The following is a 19,864-nucleotide window of genomic DNA, read 5'->3' as shown; positions in this document are numbered from 1 at the left end:
GCACATATCATATATGTTTATTTTCCCTCTCAGGAATTTCTTTCAAAGTTTACAAGGCTAAAGCCGAACAAGTTCCCGTTTTCCTGTTTTCAGGCAGCAAATCCAGGAGTGCTTTGGCTTCTAAAGGCCTAATTCACAGAAGCATTTTATAATGACAAAACCCCATTGAAAAAACGCTCTGTGAATAAGGGCTTTGATGTTTTCTGTAGGGCGATTCCCATCCTTTAAAGCCAGCATTCTGAGGCCGGAAAACTGGGTTAATGGCGCCACCATTAACAATTTATATTTTAAGCATATGCAGCATGTTTCTCTTTGATAATACATATAATTTGCACTTGCAAAATAATAGCTTCTTTGTCTCGTTAAAATGATGATGTTACAGACATTCTCAGCATTAGGAATTCCGGTCGCCAGAGCTAGCCCTTCCTGCTGCGATTACCCTCCTGTTGAACCTTTTAGAAATGTGCTGAAATCAAGAACATTGCATTGATATGTAATTGGCATGGATAGGTTTACTTTGAATGGGTCTGCTATTGCCCATGCTCTGTATAGTGTTAGTAATTCATTGCAGCAGTAAACTACCGTATCCATCTTCTATGCCTACACTGTAATCCCACTTACTGATGCCTGCGTTTCATTGGTGTGAGGTTCCTTTGTTAGTTAAAAGAACAAATTCTAAACTTTTATAGCCTGCTAAAATATTCCCAAAATGTCCCTGAATGTTGTGCATTATAATGTCTGTGGGAGAGTGAGAACATGTAAGATTAGTTAGAATTCTAGCTTTTAGCACAGCCATGCTAGTAATCCCTTTTTAAAATGGCGGTTGCAGTCTTACTCCATGCTTAGCCGGCCTGCTCTGTTCAGCAGCCATTTTTATGAGAGCACCTGAACTTGTCAGAAAGTACATATCTGAAAGATGGGTGCCATCTTTGTGAGGGTGGGCAGTGCTTTTTTAACCCTCTAAGTAGCGACACAAAGGCTCGGTGAGCACAGCTTCTTCGTTGAAGCACTAATGGTGACATCAACCACTTTATCTAGCGCAGGCCTCTGCAACCTTTGGCTTAGAAAATATTTTGGAGTACAACTTTCATCAGCCAGTAGCCAGCATAGTGAGTGGAGAGGGATTGTGGGCATCGTAGTCCAAGACCCCTGAAAAGCCACAGGTTGCGACTCAGGATCAAGCATATAAGGGCCTTCCTCTACAGCAGTGGTATTCAAACTGTGGGTCGCGACCCCCTAGGGGTCCGCGGGTGCATCCCAGGGGGGCCCTGAGAGCTCAGCATGAAAAAATATTTTTTTTTTTTTTTTTTTTTTTTTTTTTTAGATTGGAAGAAATGGGCAGGGGTGGCCCACATGGGCGGGCTGAAGCATGAAACTGTCTCAGGCAACAATGAAAAAGTGGCCCACAGTTGTAAATGGATATTCATTCCTTTAGTCACAGACTGGGCCTCATTACTACTATGGCGGACCAGTAACAACGGTGCTGGTAAGCTACCGGCACCGTTGCTACCGTTCCGCCATAGTAAGAGTTGTGCTCGTGGGTGCTTGACAGCCCCCGCCAGGTCTGACCTCAGCTCGTCGGATGCACCGGCACCGGTGCATCCGAGCTCCCCCTTCCCATTTGAGCCATATGGGGCTCAAATGGGAATGGGGATCTACCGGCACCTTCGAAAGGGCAATTATCATGTCCGCCTAACTCGGCATGACCTAGTAATTGCCCATTCGCGGGTGCCAGACCCGGATACAACTCCAGTGGCAGCCGTGCCGGTTTTACCGGCACAGCTACCGCCAGAGTAGTTATGAAGCCCACTGTTTCAATAGTACCCAAAGGGGTGCTTTGTGTTAAAATGTAAGTAAATTGTGATATATTCAGCAACAATGGTCAACATTACTAACTGCATAGTGGCCCCTCACCCATTATGGAGGAGCTAAGGAGCCAGCCCAGTGAAACAGTGAGCACTCCCTCAGCTGCTTTATCCAGCTAATGGAGTGCTCCTGGGCTGGCTGAACTGTCAAAGGGAAACACTGTTTCCCTTTGACAGTTCAGTTTAGTTCCCCAGCCGCACATGCTCACTGAGCCATGCAAGTGCTGGGGCGTTTTGCTTCGCCAGCATTGCATAGCTCATTGGAAATGCTGGCTGGGGCACTGCATGTCTGTATGTCTGAGGGGGAGCTCCTGCGCCTCCTCGCACATACGGACAGAGCAGCTGGAGCAGCACCCACACACAGGCCAATGCAGAAGGTACATTTATGTTCATTGTTTTTATTTAAACATGTGTATGGATGCGTTATGAGTGAGTGTATGGTGATGGATGCTCATGTGAATGATAGAGTGATTGCTGTATGAATGTGCAGCGCCTTGCATATACACATAATCATGTTCATTGTGTTAGGACCAGTGGGGCCCAGGGGACAGGGATGGTATCTTTTTACCGGACATCTATCATTCAAAACCCTCTGCCTTGTCCACAAGGCTTTCTGGGGCCTCGGTCCAAAATACCTTCAGCTATTCCTCCGCAAATACCTCCCCTCTCGAGCTCTTCACTCCTCTACCTCCAACTCCCTCAGGGTCAGTCGTTTATCAAAGAAACGAGCTGGGGGTAGATCTCCGTCTTCGGCTGGGGCCTCCCTCTGGAACAGCGCCCTGCCACTCTAAAACTTGAGGAGAACCATCTTTCTTCCTGCACTTATCAGACCTACCCTGTCTGCTGCCTTAAACGTAGCACTTGCAAATTGCTGGCTGCACTACCACTGTTTGTTGCCTTTATTATTTATTTATTGTTATTTATCTGTTTCTCCTCTGCTTCGCACTTTCCACTTCTCCCCCCTTCCATGCACTTTTCCCCTCACACTTGCGCGTTCTCAATGTCACTGGGCCTAGTAAGATCGCTGTTTTATTCTCCTCTGTTCCCCTCCCTTGCCTTGTCACGCTCTGAAACACTTGTGTACGAGCGCGATAGAAATAAAATATCAATGCCTGCCCCCTGGACTCCCAGCAACAATTGCAAACTGTTTGGCTATTTACCCATTTTTTGTTAAAAGTATGCTCTACAATGAAACATTTTAACCTATTATTTAAAAAAAAAATCACAGGGGGAAACCCCCCCGAACCTCCCCTTAATGCCCCTCCACTTAAAAAAGATTCACCAGCCGCCACTGGCCCTCAGACTGTGTTGGGAACGGGATGGGGGAACCGAGGGACTATGGTGGGAGCACAATGGGCGGGAACCATGGGCTAGTGATGGGAGCAGAGTGGGGAGAGCCCTGGGTGTGTGATGGGGTGGGGAGAGACCAGCGACTGGGTAGGAGTGGGATGAGGGGGCCCAGCGACTTTGATGGGAGCAGGTGACGGCGCGCAATATATACTGTCCATTTGGCATTTCTGGGGGGTCCCGACCTGCCCAAATTTTGCTCAGGGGGGCCCTGGCCAAAAAAGTTTGAAGACCACTGCTCTACAGGGATGTATGTTTTTACTTGGCCTGTATTCACTTTGCCATATATTCACTTTGACACTTTAACTCCTTCGAACCTCTACATCTGCTGTATTTTTTAGTAATCCTAGTCCCTCATACCCCCTTCTACTCTAACCCATACTGTTCCCCTCACTGCCACCCCTTGACCAAAACCCAAAGCTTAAGCTAAACTTAACCACATCCACGGCCGCCTTCACAAGGTGAAAATGCAAAATGGAGGCATGAAGACGTGCCCTTTTCCTGGCCTAAGTAAATGGGGGGATACCCCTGCACAGAGAATTCTGATCTCTCCAGTTTTGTTTTGGATCATCTTGGTGATACAGGGTGCTCTTTGACATTTTCCTCATGCTTCCTTCTTCTTTGGCCAGGCCTCAGGCACGTGGGGGATCATAGGGTTCACTTGTTGGGAGGCTCCATTTCTGATTGGTGGAGGGTTTCTACGGCCTGCTTTAGGATCCCAGGCTGATGGTGTTTTAGTGTTGTTTTCATTCTTTGGGGAAGCCTTGAGTTGTCTCTTCTGCTCACAGTTTTGATTATGAGTTGGGGGGGCCTTTTTAGCAGAAATACAGCTGGCATTTAACACCACCTACGCTGGTATTTTCAGTTTACCACTGGTGGAGGTATGATATGATATGATATGCTATGATATGGCATTTATAACGCGCCTATACACCAAGTGTTTTAAGGCGCGATGAGGCAAGGGGTGGGGGGAACAGAGGGAGGACAGACAGCGATCCTACTAGGCCAGGTGTCAATCAGATCGCGCAAGTGCATGGGAGGTGGTATTTCTTAAATACCTATGGAGGTATTCTATAAATAGGAGCTCCACCAGTGGTAGCTTTAAAGTGTAATCATTGTTTACTGTGTTTTTACTCCCCAGTCCCCCTCCAATGTGAAGGCGGATATGGATAATATCAGTACTGACCTTGCTTTGCATCAAATTGTCAAGCAGGGAGAGGGCCCCCCCAGAGAGGCCCCCCTTTCTACCCCTTACTATGATCCAAATCAATGGGCATTTGAGGGAAGTGCCAGTGTTTCTCTTCTGTCTAGTAAAACAGGTTTGTTTTTTCTTTGGTGTCGTTTTAAAATGTGTGCCTCCATCTTTTAGGAGGAGGTAAAAATAGGCGGACTTTGCAGAAAATCTGTTAACGGATTTTCCGCTGGTGGACTGGGAACCCAAAGAAACCCTGGAAATAATTTTCAAAGTGGCCCCATATTACACATTTTCAGTAAGCCCAACCATTTTCCTATGAGAAAATGTGGAAATAACACAGGTTATCACACAAAAGAGTCCCAGGGCGCTGAGGCCTACCGGGAAATCTCCAGAGTTCCCTATAGGCCAGTGAACCACTCCTGGTGGTGAGGTATTTTTCCAAACCCTGAACTCGGTTGACAGTAATTCGGGCAGGATTTTACAAATAACGGGGGAATTATACTTACCGGCAAAGTTTCTAAAGATATAGGGCCTCATTACGAGGTAGGAGGTAGCCATGGTGCCATTAGCACCATGGCTACCCCCTAACCGCATTCCGGGTCCGGGTTCTCGAAATAGGGACTTACCGGGTCATTCCAACCTTGGAGGACCCGGTAAATCCCCATTCCGAGAACCATTCCCCATTCCCATTCGAGTCCCCATAGGGCTCAATGGGAATGGAGCTAATAACGGGCGCGCAGGTAGCGGGCCCGTTATTAGCTCCCTGGTTCTCTAGCGGCTCCCGCTAAGGGCGCCTGGTAAAACCAGGCACCCATAGCAGGACCCGCTAAGGGACCTCGTAATGCGGTGGTAAGGCGTTAAAGGCAACGGTACCCTTACCGTTGCCGTTACCCCCTTACCGCCGACCTCGGAATGAGGCCCATAATGTATAGATATAAATAATCATATTGAGACAAGCTAAGCAGATGTGCAATGCAGTTTCAGTTCACACACAGAAATAATGTCCAGCAAATAGTATTAAAAAAGTTGGTTTTACTATGATGCAACGCAAAGCAGGAGTCGACAGCAGTTTATGGTGGAAATGAACAGTTTAAAATGCAATTTCTCTTCTGTGTACTTTCCCCCCGTTTTAATTAGCACCTCAATCTATTTTGTGAGATATATATTGTAATTCTCTTTTCATAAGTCCCGCCCGCGAAAGGCTGCAGCAGTCTTTGCATGATTAACTGCCGCAATGATATTGATTATGCAATAGCTAATGAATGCAGGGACGGACGCGGAATTAGTCAATTTCCTTCTGCAGAGTTCCGAGGCCCCGGCCACCAGAGCTGGGCTCTGGCTCTTGCAGATCTCCAGAGGTCTCGGCTAGACGGAGGACCACCTCTCTCACATGAGAATGAAAGAGAAAGAAAGAAAGAGAGAGCAACTCTAGGGAACAAGCGAGACACAAGGCCTCATTACGACTTTGAGGCGCCATGGCTGCCTCCAAAATCGTGTCCAGGTCCCATCTGGTGGAGTGGGGACTTACCGGGACATTCCGCCCAAGGCGGACCCGGTAAGTCCCCATTCCAAATGGCATTCCCCATGCCCATTTGAGCCTCCATAGGGATCAATGGGAATGGGGAAGGCGCTAATTACAGGCCTGATATTACGTCCCTTGCGGTTCCCGCTAAGGGACCTCGGAATTGGGCGGTAAGGAATTACCGGCACCGGTCTCCTTACCGGTGCCGGTATCCCTTACTGCCCACCTAGGAATGAGGCCCACAGACACAGAGAGGGAGAGAGAGGGCGTGAGATTGAGAGAAACAGAAAGAGACAAAGACAAAGATAGTAGTGAGTGGGAAAGAGCAACGAGGAGAGAGCAATAAAAAGAAGCAGAGCAAGAACCAGATTAGGGAGAGATAAAGACAGAGAGGGAAGAAAGAGAGAGACTGGCCAACATAGATGACAGTGTGAGCACGAGAGAAAGGGAGTTATGGAGACAGAGGTTGAATGAGAGAGATAAAAGAGAGAGGGAAAAGAGACAGAGGCAGTAAGAGCAAGTGAGAAAGAGAAACACAGGTAAAAGCTGACGTCAGCTGTATATATGGATGAATGGATGAATGACAGATGGATGATTGAGGGGGGATAGAAGGATGGACCGAACAATTTATGCATAGATGGGTGGACGGAACGGTCAATGGATAGATAGATGGATGATGGATGATAGATGGATAGATACATACAGATAGATACCAACCGTGAAATAAGCTCTAGTCGACCGAATGCAATAGTTCAGTGGCGGGCGAGCATTACACAGATGGAGACAATTCTGAACAGAGACAGGAAGAAAAGATAAAAGCAAACATGTATGGCACCAGCGACTCACCCTCACAAAACTGGCAGGGAACCATCCCTCCTCGTCGTCGATCTGACCCCACCACCAGTCCTTATTGGAAGCATCCAGGACCTTGATGACGTCGCCTGCTTTAAATGCCAACTCTCGGTTGGCCATGGTGACGTGATCCCATACTGCCTCAGCACTCACAATAGAACCACCACTGATCAGCTGCGGGAAAGAGAAAGAGGACAGGTTAGGCATGACCCACCCAGGAGAGCCTGCCACGACAACAGAAGTGAAACATTTCAGAGAAATCATGATCACTTGTTTCAAAATAGCCATGTGACCTCTGGAAGGTACCAACATGTTGGAAGTAACATATGTTACTAATGCCTTACTCAGCGGACTCGTTCCATAGCAGCAAAAACAAGACTAACTTGTTCTAATGAATTCCTGAGTTATCCACGCCCCCCCCAAATTCCTTGGGTATGCACGGAGAATGCTAGCACACTTCTCCTCACCCTGCCCGCAGTTGGCCCACACCCAATCTGGGGGTATACAGATGTATATATGTTTCTTGTATAGCGCTTAAAGGCATCTTTAGGCTCTTTCAAAACACTTTCGGAGAAATATTAAACAGGAAAAAGGAAAGGTTGGAAGTGAACACAGGTGAGTGTGTGTGTGTGTGCACGTGCGTGTGCAAGACAGTGACAGAAACACCAGACCCTGGGCCTCATTCCGAGTGCAGCGGTAGCCGTGCTGGTGCTACCGGCGGGTTGCCGCCGGACTGGGAATGAATAACCAGCGCCCAACTTCCCGGTGCCACCGGGCTGTTCCAAGTCTGGCACCCGGGAAGTCAGGCGCCGGCAATTTGGTTGATCCCCATTCCAATAGAGTCCTCTCAGACTCTATGGGAATGGGGACACGGGACCACCGGCACCGCGCGGTGTCCGGCAGGGTCAGACCTGTCAGGCACGGAGGCTCTGGCACGCAGACTTGTAGTTTTCCGGACCGGCAAACATATAATGAGGCCCCATATCTCTTTAAACTGTCTCTCTGACACAGGCACCTATTTTGGCTTCCACCTTTAACTTTTTTTTCCCCCTTTCTTTTCACATCTTCCCCAAAAGTGTTTTAAAACAGCCTATAGGTGGAGTTTCGTTAGGAAGTTCAGCTTGAGGCATTGGTCTGTCCAGGGAGGGCCTGGGGTGCCACATGATACCCCTGGAATCTGACTGCCCACCCCAAGTGTCACCCATTATCCTAAACTATGGTCTTAAAACTTTAAACACAGGAATGTAAGAACCTAATGTTAGTAATTAAAGTAGATATGGGGAGTGGAGACAGTTCGTACATTAATGCTGTTCAGCCGTGTGTGTGTGTTTGTACTTCATGCCACCCCTGCATAAGACAGGGCCCCACTTGGGCCACCCCTATCAAAAGAGTCTGGACAGGCCACTGGCTAGAGGATGCTGTGGGTAAGGAACTAGGCTGTACAGATTCCAGCAAAGCAGCACGTGTCTGCAGGCAGGCCTTCCTGTGCCCCTGCCTGTTACGGACACATTTACCCAGGAGCCCAGAGCTAAAGGGATTGGGGCAGGTCAGTTTCCCTTCATGCACATCTGCTGAACTGTTGAAGAACTTTGCACAGGACACCACAAACACCAGCAAGAAATGCTGGCACTCAGACGGGCCAACAAACCAATTGCTGAACACTAACAGAACAGACCACAGGAGTGACAGCTGAAATGGGCCAAACTAAGATGGGCGCAGAAAGCTGATCCACTTTACTGGGGCGACCGCAGGCATGCACACCTATCACAGTTCTACTACTGGGGCGACCGCAGGCATGCGCACCTATCACAGTTCTACTACTGGGGCGACCGCAGGCATGCGCACCTATCACAGTTCTACTACTGGGGCGACCGCAGGCATGCGCACCTATCACAGTTCTACTGCCACCATATTTGCATGTAGATGCACAGTGCTCCTGCACTACCTGACAACATATGTTAATTTCCCATGTTTTTATATCTACTATGTACTATGTACTTTTCCTATGATATCATATAGCATTTATAACGTGCCAATACACAAGTGTTTCAAGGCGCACATGTAATGCACACAAGCAGAGAGTTTCAGGCGAGGATTATTTCTTCCAGGTCAATGAGCAAAGAGGAACCTCTATGCATGAAAGGTTACTGTGCCCATTGTAATTGGCTTTTTTTTTTATACTGCACTGATAACTTAAATTCACCTATTGAATGTGGCATGAACCATTTTTTATTTCTTTCAAGTCCTGTCCTGTCCCTCTATTGCACTTTTGCCCATCAGATAGACTGACCCTTTTCCATGTTCGACGAACAAACATGTGGGATGGATGGCTCAAAGAACCGGACCTCATTTCTCCTCTTGAAAAGGAAAGGCCTTTAGGACTACTCAGTAAAGCATTAATGTATTCATTTTGTCCAGGGAGGATAGCTCTGGGGCAATGTGCTCACCTTGGAAGCAAGACATCCCGGAGCAACACAGGTTCGATCCCCCGGTCCACACTTAGAAAACTCTGGGTATTGAGTGCGTAGTAAATACCCAATTGTTATTATTATTAATTTTCGCCCAGATTGCTCACCCTAGGACTTCTAGGAGTATTTTATCAGAGGCTTACAGCGCTCCAGGAACATAACATACGGCTAGAATGTGATTTTGCTGAGTAGCTTCCTGCACTTTTAAGCATTGACGAATACATGAATGGAAGCTCTGAACCACCCACATTTTCAGTTTATTCGGGTGATACGGGTTTGGAGTTACTTACAAGACATTCGGGTGATAGTTTCGGGGTAGGCTCATGACAATTTCATGCTGATGAAATGTTTCTATCAACACTGGGTTGAAGATATCAGAACGTTTCCTGCCAACGCATGTTCAAAGCAAACAAGGTTTACATTTAATGGAATAGGTCAGCAACTTTCTTGCCAGGGGAGTGTCTAAATAAGGAATGTCCGGCACCTGTCTGCTTTTTTCATATAGAAACCAAAACGAATTGGTACACAAAATATAATGCAAATTACAGATGCCAGAGGATAGAATTTTTAATTTGCATTACTTTGAAAAAAGTTCAGTCACCATATTCACAAAAGTAGCCTGTGCATTTCGGAGGGTCTGTGCTACTGCACACATGATACAGCTGCCAGACCCCGTGCATACATTAGTGTCAGGAGCATGTATGATGCTCTCTGCACCTACATGGATGCTGGGAGTGCATTTCGTTACGATGGGAACTTAAAGGACATGTCATTGTGAAAGTTTTTAAAAAAGAAAAAGCGTTTCTATCCCTGTTTGAGGAATAGTAATGCCGCTGCTGTATAACACTTACCAAAAAACGCATGCACGGGTCAGAAATGACTGTTACGCATTGCACTTCCCAAACACCTGCCCATTGAGGCATAGGGAAATGGGTTGGTTTTCTGTAGCCCAATTCTGAATCAGGATAGACATTGACATTTGCAGAAGTAATGTTTAATTTGTACAAATGTTTCAAAAGGAAGAAGAAAGTCAATCTGAACGCATGCATCTATGATGCACACATGCAAAGGAACTTTGTGAAAAGGGCACATCTTTTGGGGCGCAAGCGATGAGATGCACTAACATAGCTCAACATTTACACCAACAAAGGATTTGAGGATAGGCCTCTTTCTGTAGATAAAGGTATGTGTTTTCCCAAGTTACAGAGCTCAGAACATTGCAATCCTACCTGACTCACTGTCATTCCTTTAAGGAAGTCAGAGCTGCCATCATGAATGCTTGACATCCGACTGACTATGCCTCAGCTCTGCAGGTTTTGCTGGGGTCACTGTCCCGCAGCCAGAGAGCACCCCTGTTCTGAAGTACACAACCTCACTAGTTCTCTTGGAAGCAACCTAAGCTGTATGAAACGTCATGCACACGTAATGCATGACTGACTTCCCCAGCTTGGTAGGCTTTGCAGAGGCCTGTTTGGTATGCACTCCCTATATGGCAACACTCAATGTGCTAACCTCTGAATGATGAAAATCAGACCTAGAAATGCCCACCATATGACTGACTTGGCTTAATCTTACAATTCGCCACTTCAACTTTATTCATTTGATAAACTTCAGAAGGATGAAACTCTAAGTACGTCTCACACAAACCTGGGAACTGCAGGTTACACATTGATCTCTGCAGTAAGTGCATTAATCTACTGAGATATCTTGCTGCATAGTTCAATGTGCTGTCCTACTTTGGTAACGTTAAAAGATGCACAGGACTCCATCTTCTCTTGCCAAGGACTCAACCACCCAGCCACGCTCAACCCTTCCTTTTCTCACCCTTCCAGAAGCCTTTGAAGTTATTTTGTTCATGTTTTTGCCAAGAGTCAGCCCATCCCAGTCCATATTTGTCCCATACTTCCATGAATATGTTTTGCTTTTAAAAGCGATTCAGGGAGATTCTGGCGGGCTGAAAAATCTGCAGTAGCCCTCAAATTCCCCCGACTCTTATTATGCGATTGCGGGAGCCCGTGGATCATTTTAGAGCAAGTTAGCCCAGGCTTAGGTCACGTGCAGTAGGTGTTGCAGGAATGCAGGAGGGGTGAAGGCATAACCCTGGCTACCACAGTGCCCCTCCTCGGTCAATGATCCAGCGATCCATGTGTTTCATCTCTCCATTTTGGGTGCTTTCCTCAAAGTGTGGTCCCAGCTCCATGGAGCAGCACTACACAAAAAATATATGCAGAAGCAGCTGTATCGCCAACCAGTGTGATGCACACATTGCGGTGCAGCGGCATACGGGGAACAGGGAAGAACCGTTTCCAGAAACCAGCATGTGAGTAGAACGGAGCTTGGCAGCTTTTACATTGGACAGTTCTCACTGACACGGCATTATTACACCTGAGGTTATTTTTTTTTAATTTGACGCTCAGGTTTTATAAAGCGCTAACCATACAAAATTTGGCAAAACGCTACAGAAAACCAGAAGATGTACAGCGGCAACCAAGGAGAAAACAAATAAAATCTGAAAAAGCTAGAAAAAAGCTCTGGACGACGCAAACGAGGTGTAGGGTGACCACATTTCAAAAGAAAAAAAAACGGGACAGGCCATAGACATAGAAGTAAGACTAAAGTATGCGCAAATAAAACTGTGAAACTGTAGTCATACGTCTATGTCGCTGGCCTGTTGCGGGCGATTGGGTGGGGGTGCGAGGTCACAGGCACACTCCTCTCATTGGAGTAGAGTGGCTGGGGTGGGGAAGGGGGAGTAAATGCTTTTCACGCCCCCATTCTCGCGCAGGAAGAGTCGCTCCAGGCCCGATTTCGGTATTTCAAATCATGTACTGGCAAAAACTGGGACCGTAGCCACCCACCCTTCCGATCCCGGGACGGGGTTTATAAAATAAAAAAAATCACGGGACCCTGGGACGCCGGGCAATTTCCCAGGACTGTCCCGGGAAAACCGGGACGTCTAGTCACCCTAGTGAGGTGGCAATATTCTGCAGAATCCTACAAGTAAGAGTAGATGGTAAGCAATCAGAATACAGGTGAACTGTATATTCCCTGTTAACAATAGGGGTGGACTGGCCTATATGTGCAGGGATATGCGTAGGGGTGGACTGGCCCATATAGGTGCGGGGATATGCGTAGGTGTGGACTGGCCTATAGCTGCAGGGATATGCGCAGGGCTGTGCTGGCTTATGGGTGCAGGGATATGCATAGGGGTGGACTGGCCTATAGTTGCAGGAATATGTGCAGGGGTGGACTGGCATATAGGTGCAGTAATATGCTCCGGGCTGGGTTGGCCTCTAGGTGCAGGGATATACATAGGGGTGGACTGGCCTCTTGGTGCAGGGTTATGCATAGGGGTGGACTGGCCTAAAGGTGCAGGGAATGCATAACGGTGGACTGGCCTATGGGTGCAGAGATATGCATAGGGGTGGACTGACCTATAGGTGCAGAAACATCCATAGGGGTGGACTGGCCTATAGGTGCAGGGATGCCTAGGGAGACTGACCTATAGGTGCTGGGATATGTGTAGGGGTGGACTGGCCTACATGTGCTGGGATATGCATAGGGGTGGACTGGCCTATAGCTGCAGGGATATGCGCAGGGCTGGGCTGGCCTATGAGGGCAGGGATATGCATAGGGGTGGACTGGCCTATAGGTGCATGGATATGCGCAGGGGTGTGCTGGCCCATATAGGTGTAGGGATATGCACAGGGGTGGACTGGCCTATAGGTGCAGGGATATGCATAGCGGTGGACTGGCGTATAGGGAACTCTGGAGATTTCCCAGTAGGCCTCTGCACCCTGGACTCCTTTTGTGTGGTAACCTATTTTATTTCCAAAGGCTCCTATAGGCAAAAGGTTGGGCTGCCTGAAAATGAGTGATATGGGGCCACTTTCCAAATTATTTTTAGGGCCTCTTTTGGTTCCCAATCCGCCCCTGAATATGCATATTTCCCACTGAGACCCGGGGCGAGGCAGATAACGTGACTGCCCGAAAGCACTCACCTTTCTAGAGAAATGTCTTCATTGGGATTAGAACCTGCCAGGCACTACATATTTCAAAGCCTTTGACTTTGCCGTTATATCATGTGTCCAGCTCTTCAGCTCCCTGGGTTGGCCTCCATGGCTTGCCTATCCATCCATCCATCCATCCATCCATCCATCCATCCATCCATCCATCCATCCATCCATCCATCCATCCATCCATCCATCCATCCATCCATCCATCCATCCATCCATCCATCCATCCATCCATCCATCCATCCATCCATCCATCCATCCATCCATCCATCCATCCATCCCATCCCATCCGTTCCGTGTACAGCCATTATTCTTTTTCACGCCACCAGGTACCGGCCACTGAAAATACTAACAACCTGACACCAAATAAAAGTTAATTACCACACCCCAATGTGTCCCCCCACACACAAAAGAAAGTGGGGGCGTTTGTGTAAATTTAAAACTTGGGTCAAAAGAGCTATTTTCAAACACTGGAGGTTATGTCAAAGGGTCTAAGTTCACATAGCGCCTGTATTTCGGCCTGCATTATGCACAAGCACTCATACTGCGGCTGCTGCGTGAAAGAGCTACCTCTAGATTGAGGTGTACGTTTCATGTGTATCCATGACGGACCAACCAAAAAGTAGCAACACAATACCCAAGAGGAGCCAAGTCACCCCATGTCAGCCATCAGTGGCTGACTCGAACTGGTCAGATTGCACAGTGAGCTAAGCACTCGCCCCTGATATCTGTGCGCGATTCTCATCCTTCCGAGGTCAATACATTGAGTATCACTCTGTGGGATAATAATGTCTTCTGTTATCTCAGTGCTCTGAGACCTATGGGTGTGCAGTGCTATATTATTATTATTATTATAAATGGGTTATCTATCACGCCTGACATGCCACAACGTGAAAGGTCGAGGAGGGGTGCATTCCCACCTGGTAATGCCCGAAGGTGCAAGTTACAGGCCTAAGCAAAGCTAGGGCCTTAACTCTGGCCCCATCGCCATTACCAAGCGATAACGTACCCCACTGACGGTGCAAGCACACAGCTATGTTGTCCAGAGGGTCAACAACTTTGTTTTAGAGAAGATGTGAAACGGATCGAAAGGATGGACTTCAGAGCTCAATTTTTAGTTGAAATCAGATTAAAAGCCTTAGGATTGACAGGGTATGCCGTCTTTATAAAGAAAATGTTATGAAAAATGCACATATATAGAATCTTTTCTAACGAAAAATATACTGAAAATGTATGTGGGGGTGGGGTAAAGGGTTAAATCTGGTGGGGAAAGGATTTACAGACAGTCCTGTATGAGAACGTATCATGTAGTTTAACACTGTAGATGCCGCATAGATGTGCATGCCAATCATACAATGGTGTGCTCGGGAGAAACACTGAATGCACAGCAGCCTAACACACACACTGCGGCTGCATCACTGCAACAGTTCCAGCTACAGTGTGCCACTGCCACACTGGGGCACATGCCAATCATACAATGGGGTGCTCGGGAGAAACACTGAATGCACAGCAGCCTAACACACACACTGCTGCTGCATCACTGCAACAGTTCCAGCTACAGTGTGCCACTGCCACACTGGGGCACATGCCAATCATACAATGGTGTGCTCGGGAGAAACACTGAATGCACAGCAGCCTAACACACACACTGCGGCTGCATCACTGCAACAGTTCCAGCTACAGTGTGCCACTGCCACACTGGGGCACATGCCAATCAAACAACAGTGTGCTCCGGAGAAACACTGACTGCACAGCAGCCTAACACACACACTGCTGCTGCATCACTGCAACAGTTCCAGCTACAGTGTGCCACTGCCACACTGGGGCACATGCCAATCAAACAACAGTGTGCTCGGGAGAAACACTGAATGCACAGCAGCCTAACACACACACTGCTGCTGCATCACTGCAACAGTTCCAGCTACAGTGTGCCACTGCCACACTGGGGCACATGCCAATCAAACAACAGTGTGCTCCGGAGAAACACTGACTGCACAGCAGCCTAACACACACACTGCTGCTGCATCACTGCAACAGTTCCAGCTACAGTGTGCCACTGCCACACTGGGGCACATGCCAATCAAACAACAGTGTGCTCCGGAGAAACACTGAATGCACAGCAGCCTAACATACACACTGCTGCTGCAGCACTACAACAGTTCCAGCTACAGTGTGCCACTGCCACACTGGGGCACATGCCAATCAAACAATAGTGTGCTCCGGAGAAACACTGAATGCACAGCAGCCTAACATACACACTGCATCAATGAAACAGTTCCAGCGACAGTGTGCCACTGCCACACTGGGGCACATGCCAACCAAATAACATGCCACCAGAAATTACACCATTGCCAGAAGGGTGGTTATTTGATGCACATCATGATGTCAGTGCTAGTTAATGAAATACAATCTGAACAGCCAGAACATTTGTAAAAATCTGAACTAGCTGTAAGTTTGTTCCCACCAATATACAAGCCTGCTGGTTTAAACATTACCAGACTCACTTACATATTACTAGGCCAGTTTCAAAAGACCCCGGTCCGTCACATAATATCCATTTCATGCCAGTTTCCAGACCACTACGTATGCAAGTCTTGCAACACAGAAACTCATTCTTATGCTATTATTTACATTGCCCCCAGAAAATTGAAATCCAGTCTAAATTTAAATAATACCCGTTTTTCCCCAGTATTATCATATTAACTTGGACATCCAAACATCATCATTTTCAGGGAACAATGTAAACACATTTGCAATGCCCCCAGAAATAGGGATGACCGTCCCAACAATGTCATGCTATTGTTATCCCTGTAAAACACATTGGGGGTCATTCTGACCCTGGCGGTAAGGGGTTAACAGCGCCGGTAAAGGTGCCGGGGCCGATATCCCCTTACCGCCTTATTACGAGTTCTGCTCGCGGGACCCGCTAAGGATGCCTGGTTCTACCCCTATGGAGGCTCCAATGGGAATGGGGATGTACCGGGTCCGGGTTCCTTGAATGAGGAATTACCGGGCCCTCCAAGGTCGGAATGGCCCGGTAATTCCTCATTCAAGGAACCCACACGCGGTACCCGGTAAGGGGGTAGCCATGCTGCTAATAGCGGCATGGTTACCTCCTACCTCGTAATGACCCCCATTATCATGTTCGTGTCTGCATTGGTATCTGCATTGCCCCAATAATATTCAAACGACAGCCTCAACAGACCTATGCCTGTGATCCCAAAGTAAAATACCTTCTCACACATTGCCACCGCAGAATTGGGCCACCAGTTCTACCAAACTCAAGGAAGAGTTCCACGGCATTATACAATAATTTTCACCATTCTGGAACTGTTTCTTTTCAAGCTACAGCCTAAGGGGGTGATTCATGGAAAAGTATGCATTATTCCCACAAAGGCTGCGCGCTGAGAACAACACTGCGCGAGTTTGCATGCAGAATACAAAATGCGTGCCCCGTGTATGCATGGAATTTTCTGCTCAAAGTAACCGTATATGCAAGTCGTGACTGGAACGTCCCCGACACGCCCCCACGCAAAGGAAAAACAGCCAGAACAGCTACCTGTGTGTGCTTCCCAGGCAAGAATACACGCATCCTTCAAACAATGAGTGTTGGTCCCTGCAAGCGGGCCTGCATCTCAGGGACCCTGCACAACAACATGCATTCGGTGTATCATAACTCGGATAAAACTCTGAAAAACTGCATATGAACCCCCGCAAACTGTTCCTGCCCAACACTACACTCCGTACGTGCACCCCTAAGTCCGATCGGATCCTAGGCTGCGTACAGGCACCCTTAAATCTGACATGCAAACCCACCTCCGCGCTGCGATTCTTATGCATGGTCACATCCATGAATACGATTTGTCATGCGCATTTGTGGGCGTACCCTGGACAGCCTGCGGTCCGCACCTCGCAACGCCCACTTTTTCCCTTGTTCGTCCTCATTTTCCAAGTTCCGCCCCCTACTCCACCCTCTGCGCAGGCCTTGCCTATGCTCTGCGTGCTGTCTCACCCAAGGTACTCGACCGCTTGCAGAGATGTGCCGAGCCTGCGCGAAGTCCCTGCAAGTTACGAAAATGTGCTGCACACTTGATTCCGTGAATCGATGATTGGGCTTTCGCACTCAGAATGGCGTGCAAATCCCTGTTTTTCCAAGCAAATAATTCCATGAATCGTGCCCTACGTCCTCCTTTTGCCACACTATAGGGTTTTCAGATAAAGTGAAATCTATATAGGGTTTTCAGATAAATGGAAACATATTTAACCAGGTGTTCACAAAGCTTAGATGTAATCTCCCCCTGGATAACTCTAGCTGGCTTGATGGGGGATGTATTGCTGACACTAGGAAAGATTCCTCTTCACACTGTGTGGCAACTTCATTTTTTCAAAATGTGCCACATTATCATCCCAGGGTAAATGCCTATATGTAGCAGTTGATAACGGTCTAGGCCATTCAGAGGGGGGGGGCTATTTTAATATTCGGTGGCTGCATGGGGATTTGTCCTGTTATGACAATAGGCAAATGTGCAGCAGGCGCCTTAGCGACTGGACTGTTGTACTGCACTTCTGGAGGGTGCTTCTACTAAAACTTGTTAGCAGACTCAATTTGGCTCAAACAGATTGGTTTCTGCAAGTAGGAAAATTGATCATGTCCAAGCTGCCGGCAGGAATCTGCTGTGGCTTCCAGAAGAGCAGAGAATTCCGTTAAAAAGTCTCTGCATCCAGGGGGGCGTGCCTGCCTGCATTAGGGGGAGCATCACATGGTGTATCCCCAGCTGGAACCTTTGATCCATGGAGGACCACAGACGATTTAGCAGTCCCAGAGGGATATTGCATGATAAGGTTTGACAGGAAGGAAGGCGGGGTGGAGGGGGTGGCCCTTCTCATTAAATCAGAATTAAAAACCTGGCAAAATAAGGTTAATGGTGACACCATCCCAGGAGTGTAATCTGTTCTGGTTAAAGTGGACATTAGTGCTGAAATTACACTGAACATCTTACTGCTCTATAGAGCCTCGACCATTGCACCCACCTTTCCATCAATTGTGTATTGTCCTTTCTCAAACCCAACACTAAACTTTTATTGTTGGGTGATTTTAATCTTTGGTTAGGCAGTGAGTTGGATACCAATGTAGGGGGTCATGAAGACTACATTAGACTCATAGTGGCTTTGTCCACTTTATTAGAGAGCCAACACACATCAAAGGACATACACTAGACTGGGTCTCTACCCACAATCTGAGTCCGTCCGATAGGGAAATATTACCTTGCCCATGGTCGACATTTTTGTAAATTCTTCCAGATACATATGGATTACTTCACAAAAAGATTGAAGGAGCCTAGAGTCTCTCAAATCATTAGAAGCCGCAAGAAACTGACACAAGAAAATTTGAGCTCGTGGGCCCTGAACTTGAATTCGAAATCAGCAATTCAGGAAGTTTGGAGGGAATAACTACTACTTTTGTGAATTCATTAAACACAGCAACGGAAAGGCTAGCCCTCGCCAAAGTCACATTTCAATCCAAAAGCACAAGCAATGCATGGTTTAATGATAACCTTGCGGGGCTTAAGTCCAACAAAATTAAACTATTCTATGCTTGGCGACAATGTCGAGACCCATCTAGCCTTGAAGCACATAAGAAAGCCGTTGCCATTTTCAAATCAGCTACGATGGCAGCAAAAAAGGAGCCGTTAAATGCAAGAATTGGGAATGCCAAGTCAGACACAAAGGAACTCTTTAAAATATTAAAGGAGCAAATGCATGTACAGGGTCCTGCCCAAGATCTCATCTTGAAAAACAATTTGTGGTGTTCAAATATTCAGGAGGCTATGTTTAGCAAATTAGAGAAAATCCATTGAAAAAAAAAACTGTCTTTTAGTAAAACAGGATCGAGAGGCCAATACTGTCTCGCAACCAACTAATGACAGGGAGATGAAGACCTTCATTTTTTCACCCATATCAGAAGCAGAACTGGCATAAATCACTGCCCAATTAAAAACCATGAGTCGTAAGGGTGACCCCTGCTCGTCAATTCTGAGCAAGGATGGTGTCCCCATTTTAATTCCTGCGCTCACAAAATTTGTGAATGCCTCTTTTAGTCGGCAGAGTGTTCCCCATGATATAGAAAATGCATGGATCACTCCTCTACTAAAGAAATCCAACCTTCGCCCCCTTATGCCTTCTAATTATAGACCAATAACAAACACTATGTTCATGTTGAATAGTTTGGACAGAGTAGCGTACTATCGGATCTCGCTCTTCCTAAACAATCATCAAATCTTGCATCCATTTCAATCTGGTTTTCGTCAACACCACAGGACAGAGAAGGCCCTATTAGCCTTAAAACCTATTTACATGAAGACATGGATGAAGGGCAAACTGCCTTATTGATGATCCTGGATCTTTCGGCGGCTTTCGACCTGGTAGACCATTACATTCTGTCCACTAGGAGGAGAGAAATTGCTAACTTTTCACCCCAAGCCGTCCAAGGGATCTCGTCTTTTTTAAGTGGTAGGCAGGTTAGGGTGGCTAGTGACTCAGCAGAAGCAAACCCAGTCCCTTTATTATTCGGGGTACCTAAAGGAGCCTGTGTATCCCCT

The 19,864-nt window shown here is 47.2% G+C and overlaps 1 protein-coding gene across 3 annotated transcripts in view; it reads right to left on the bottom strand.

The window, feature by feature from the left end:
• ARHGEF9 (Cdc42 guanine nucleotide exchange factor 9) overlaps positions 1 to 19,864 on the bottom strand; it is a 1,787,868-nt gene that overhangs the window by 550,856 nt on the left and 1,217,148 nt on the right. For all 3 annotated transcript variants that reach the window (XM_069612543.1, XM_069612544.1, XM_069612545.1), the window contains one exon: positions 6,776 to 6,955. In XM_069612543.1, coding sequence (XP_069468644.1) covers positions 6,776 to 6,955 — 180 coding nt within the window. The remainder of the gene's footprint in view (positions 1 to 6,775; positions 6,956 to 19,864) is intronic.

This window comes from Ambystoma mexicanum, chromosome 5p (genome assembly GCF_040938575.1).
Source record: "Ambystoma mexicanum isolate Mex_15411 chromosome 5p, UKY_AmexF1_1, whole genome shotgun sequence".
In the NCBI taxonomy this organism is placed as follows: Eukaryota; Metazoa; Chordata; class Amphibia; order Caudata; family Ambystomatidae; genus Ambystoma; species Ambystoma mexicanum.
Note: the sequence above shows the minus strand (reverse complement) of the source record. Positions and strands in the feature narration are given on the sequence as shown.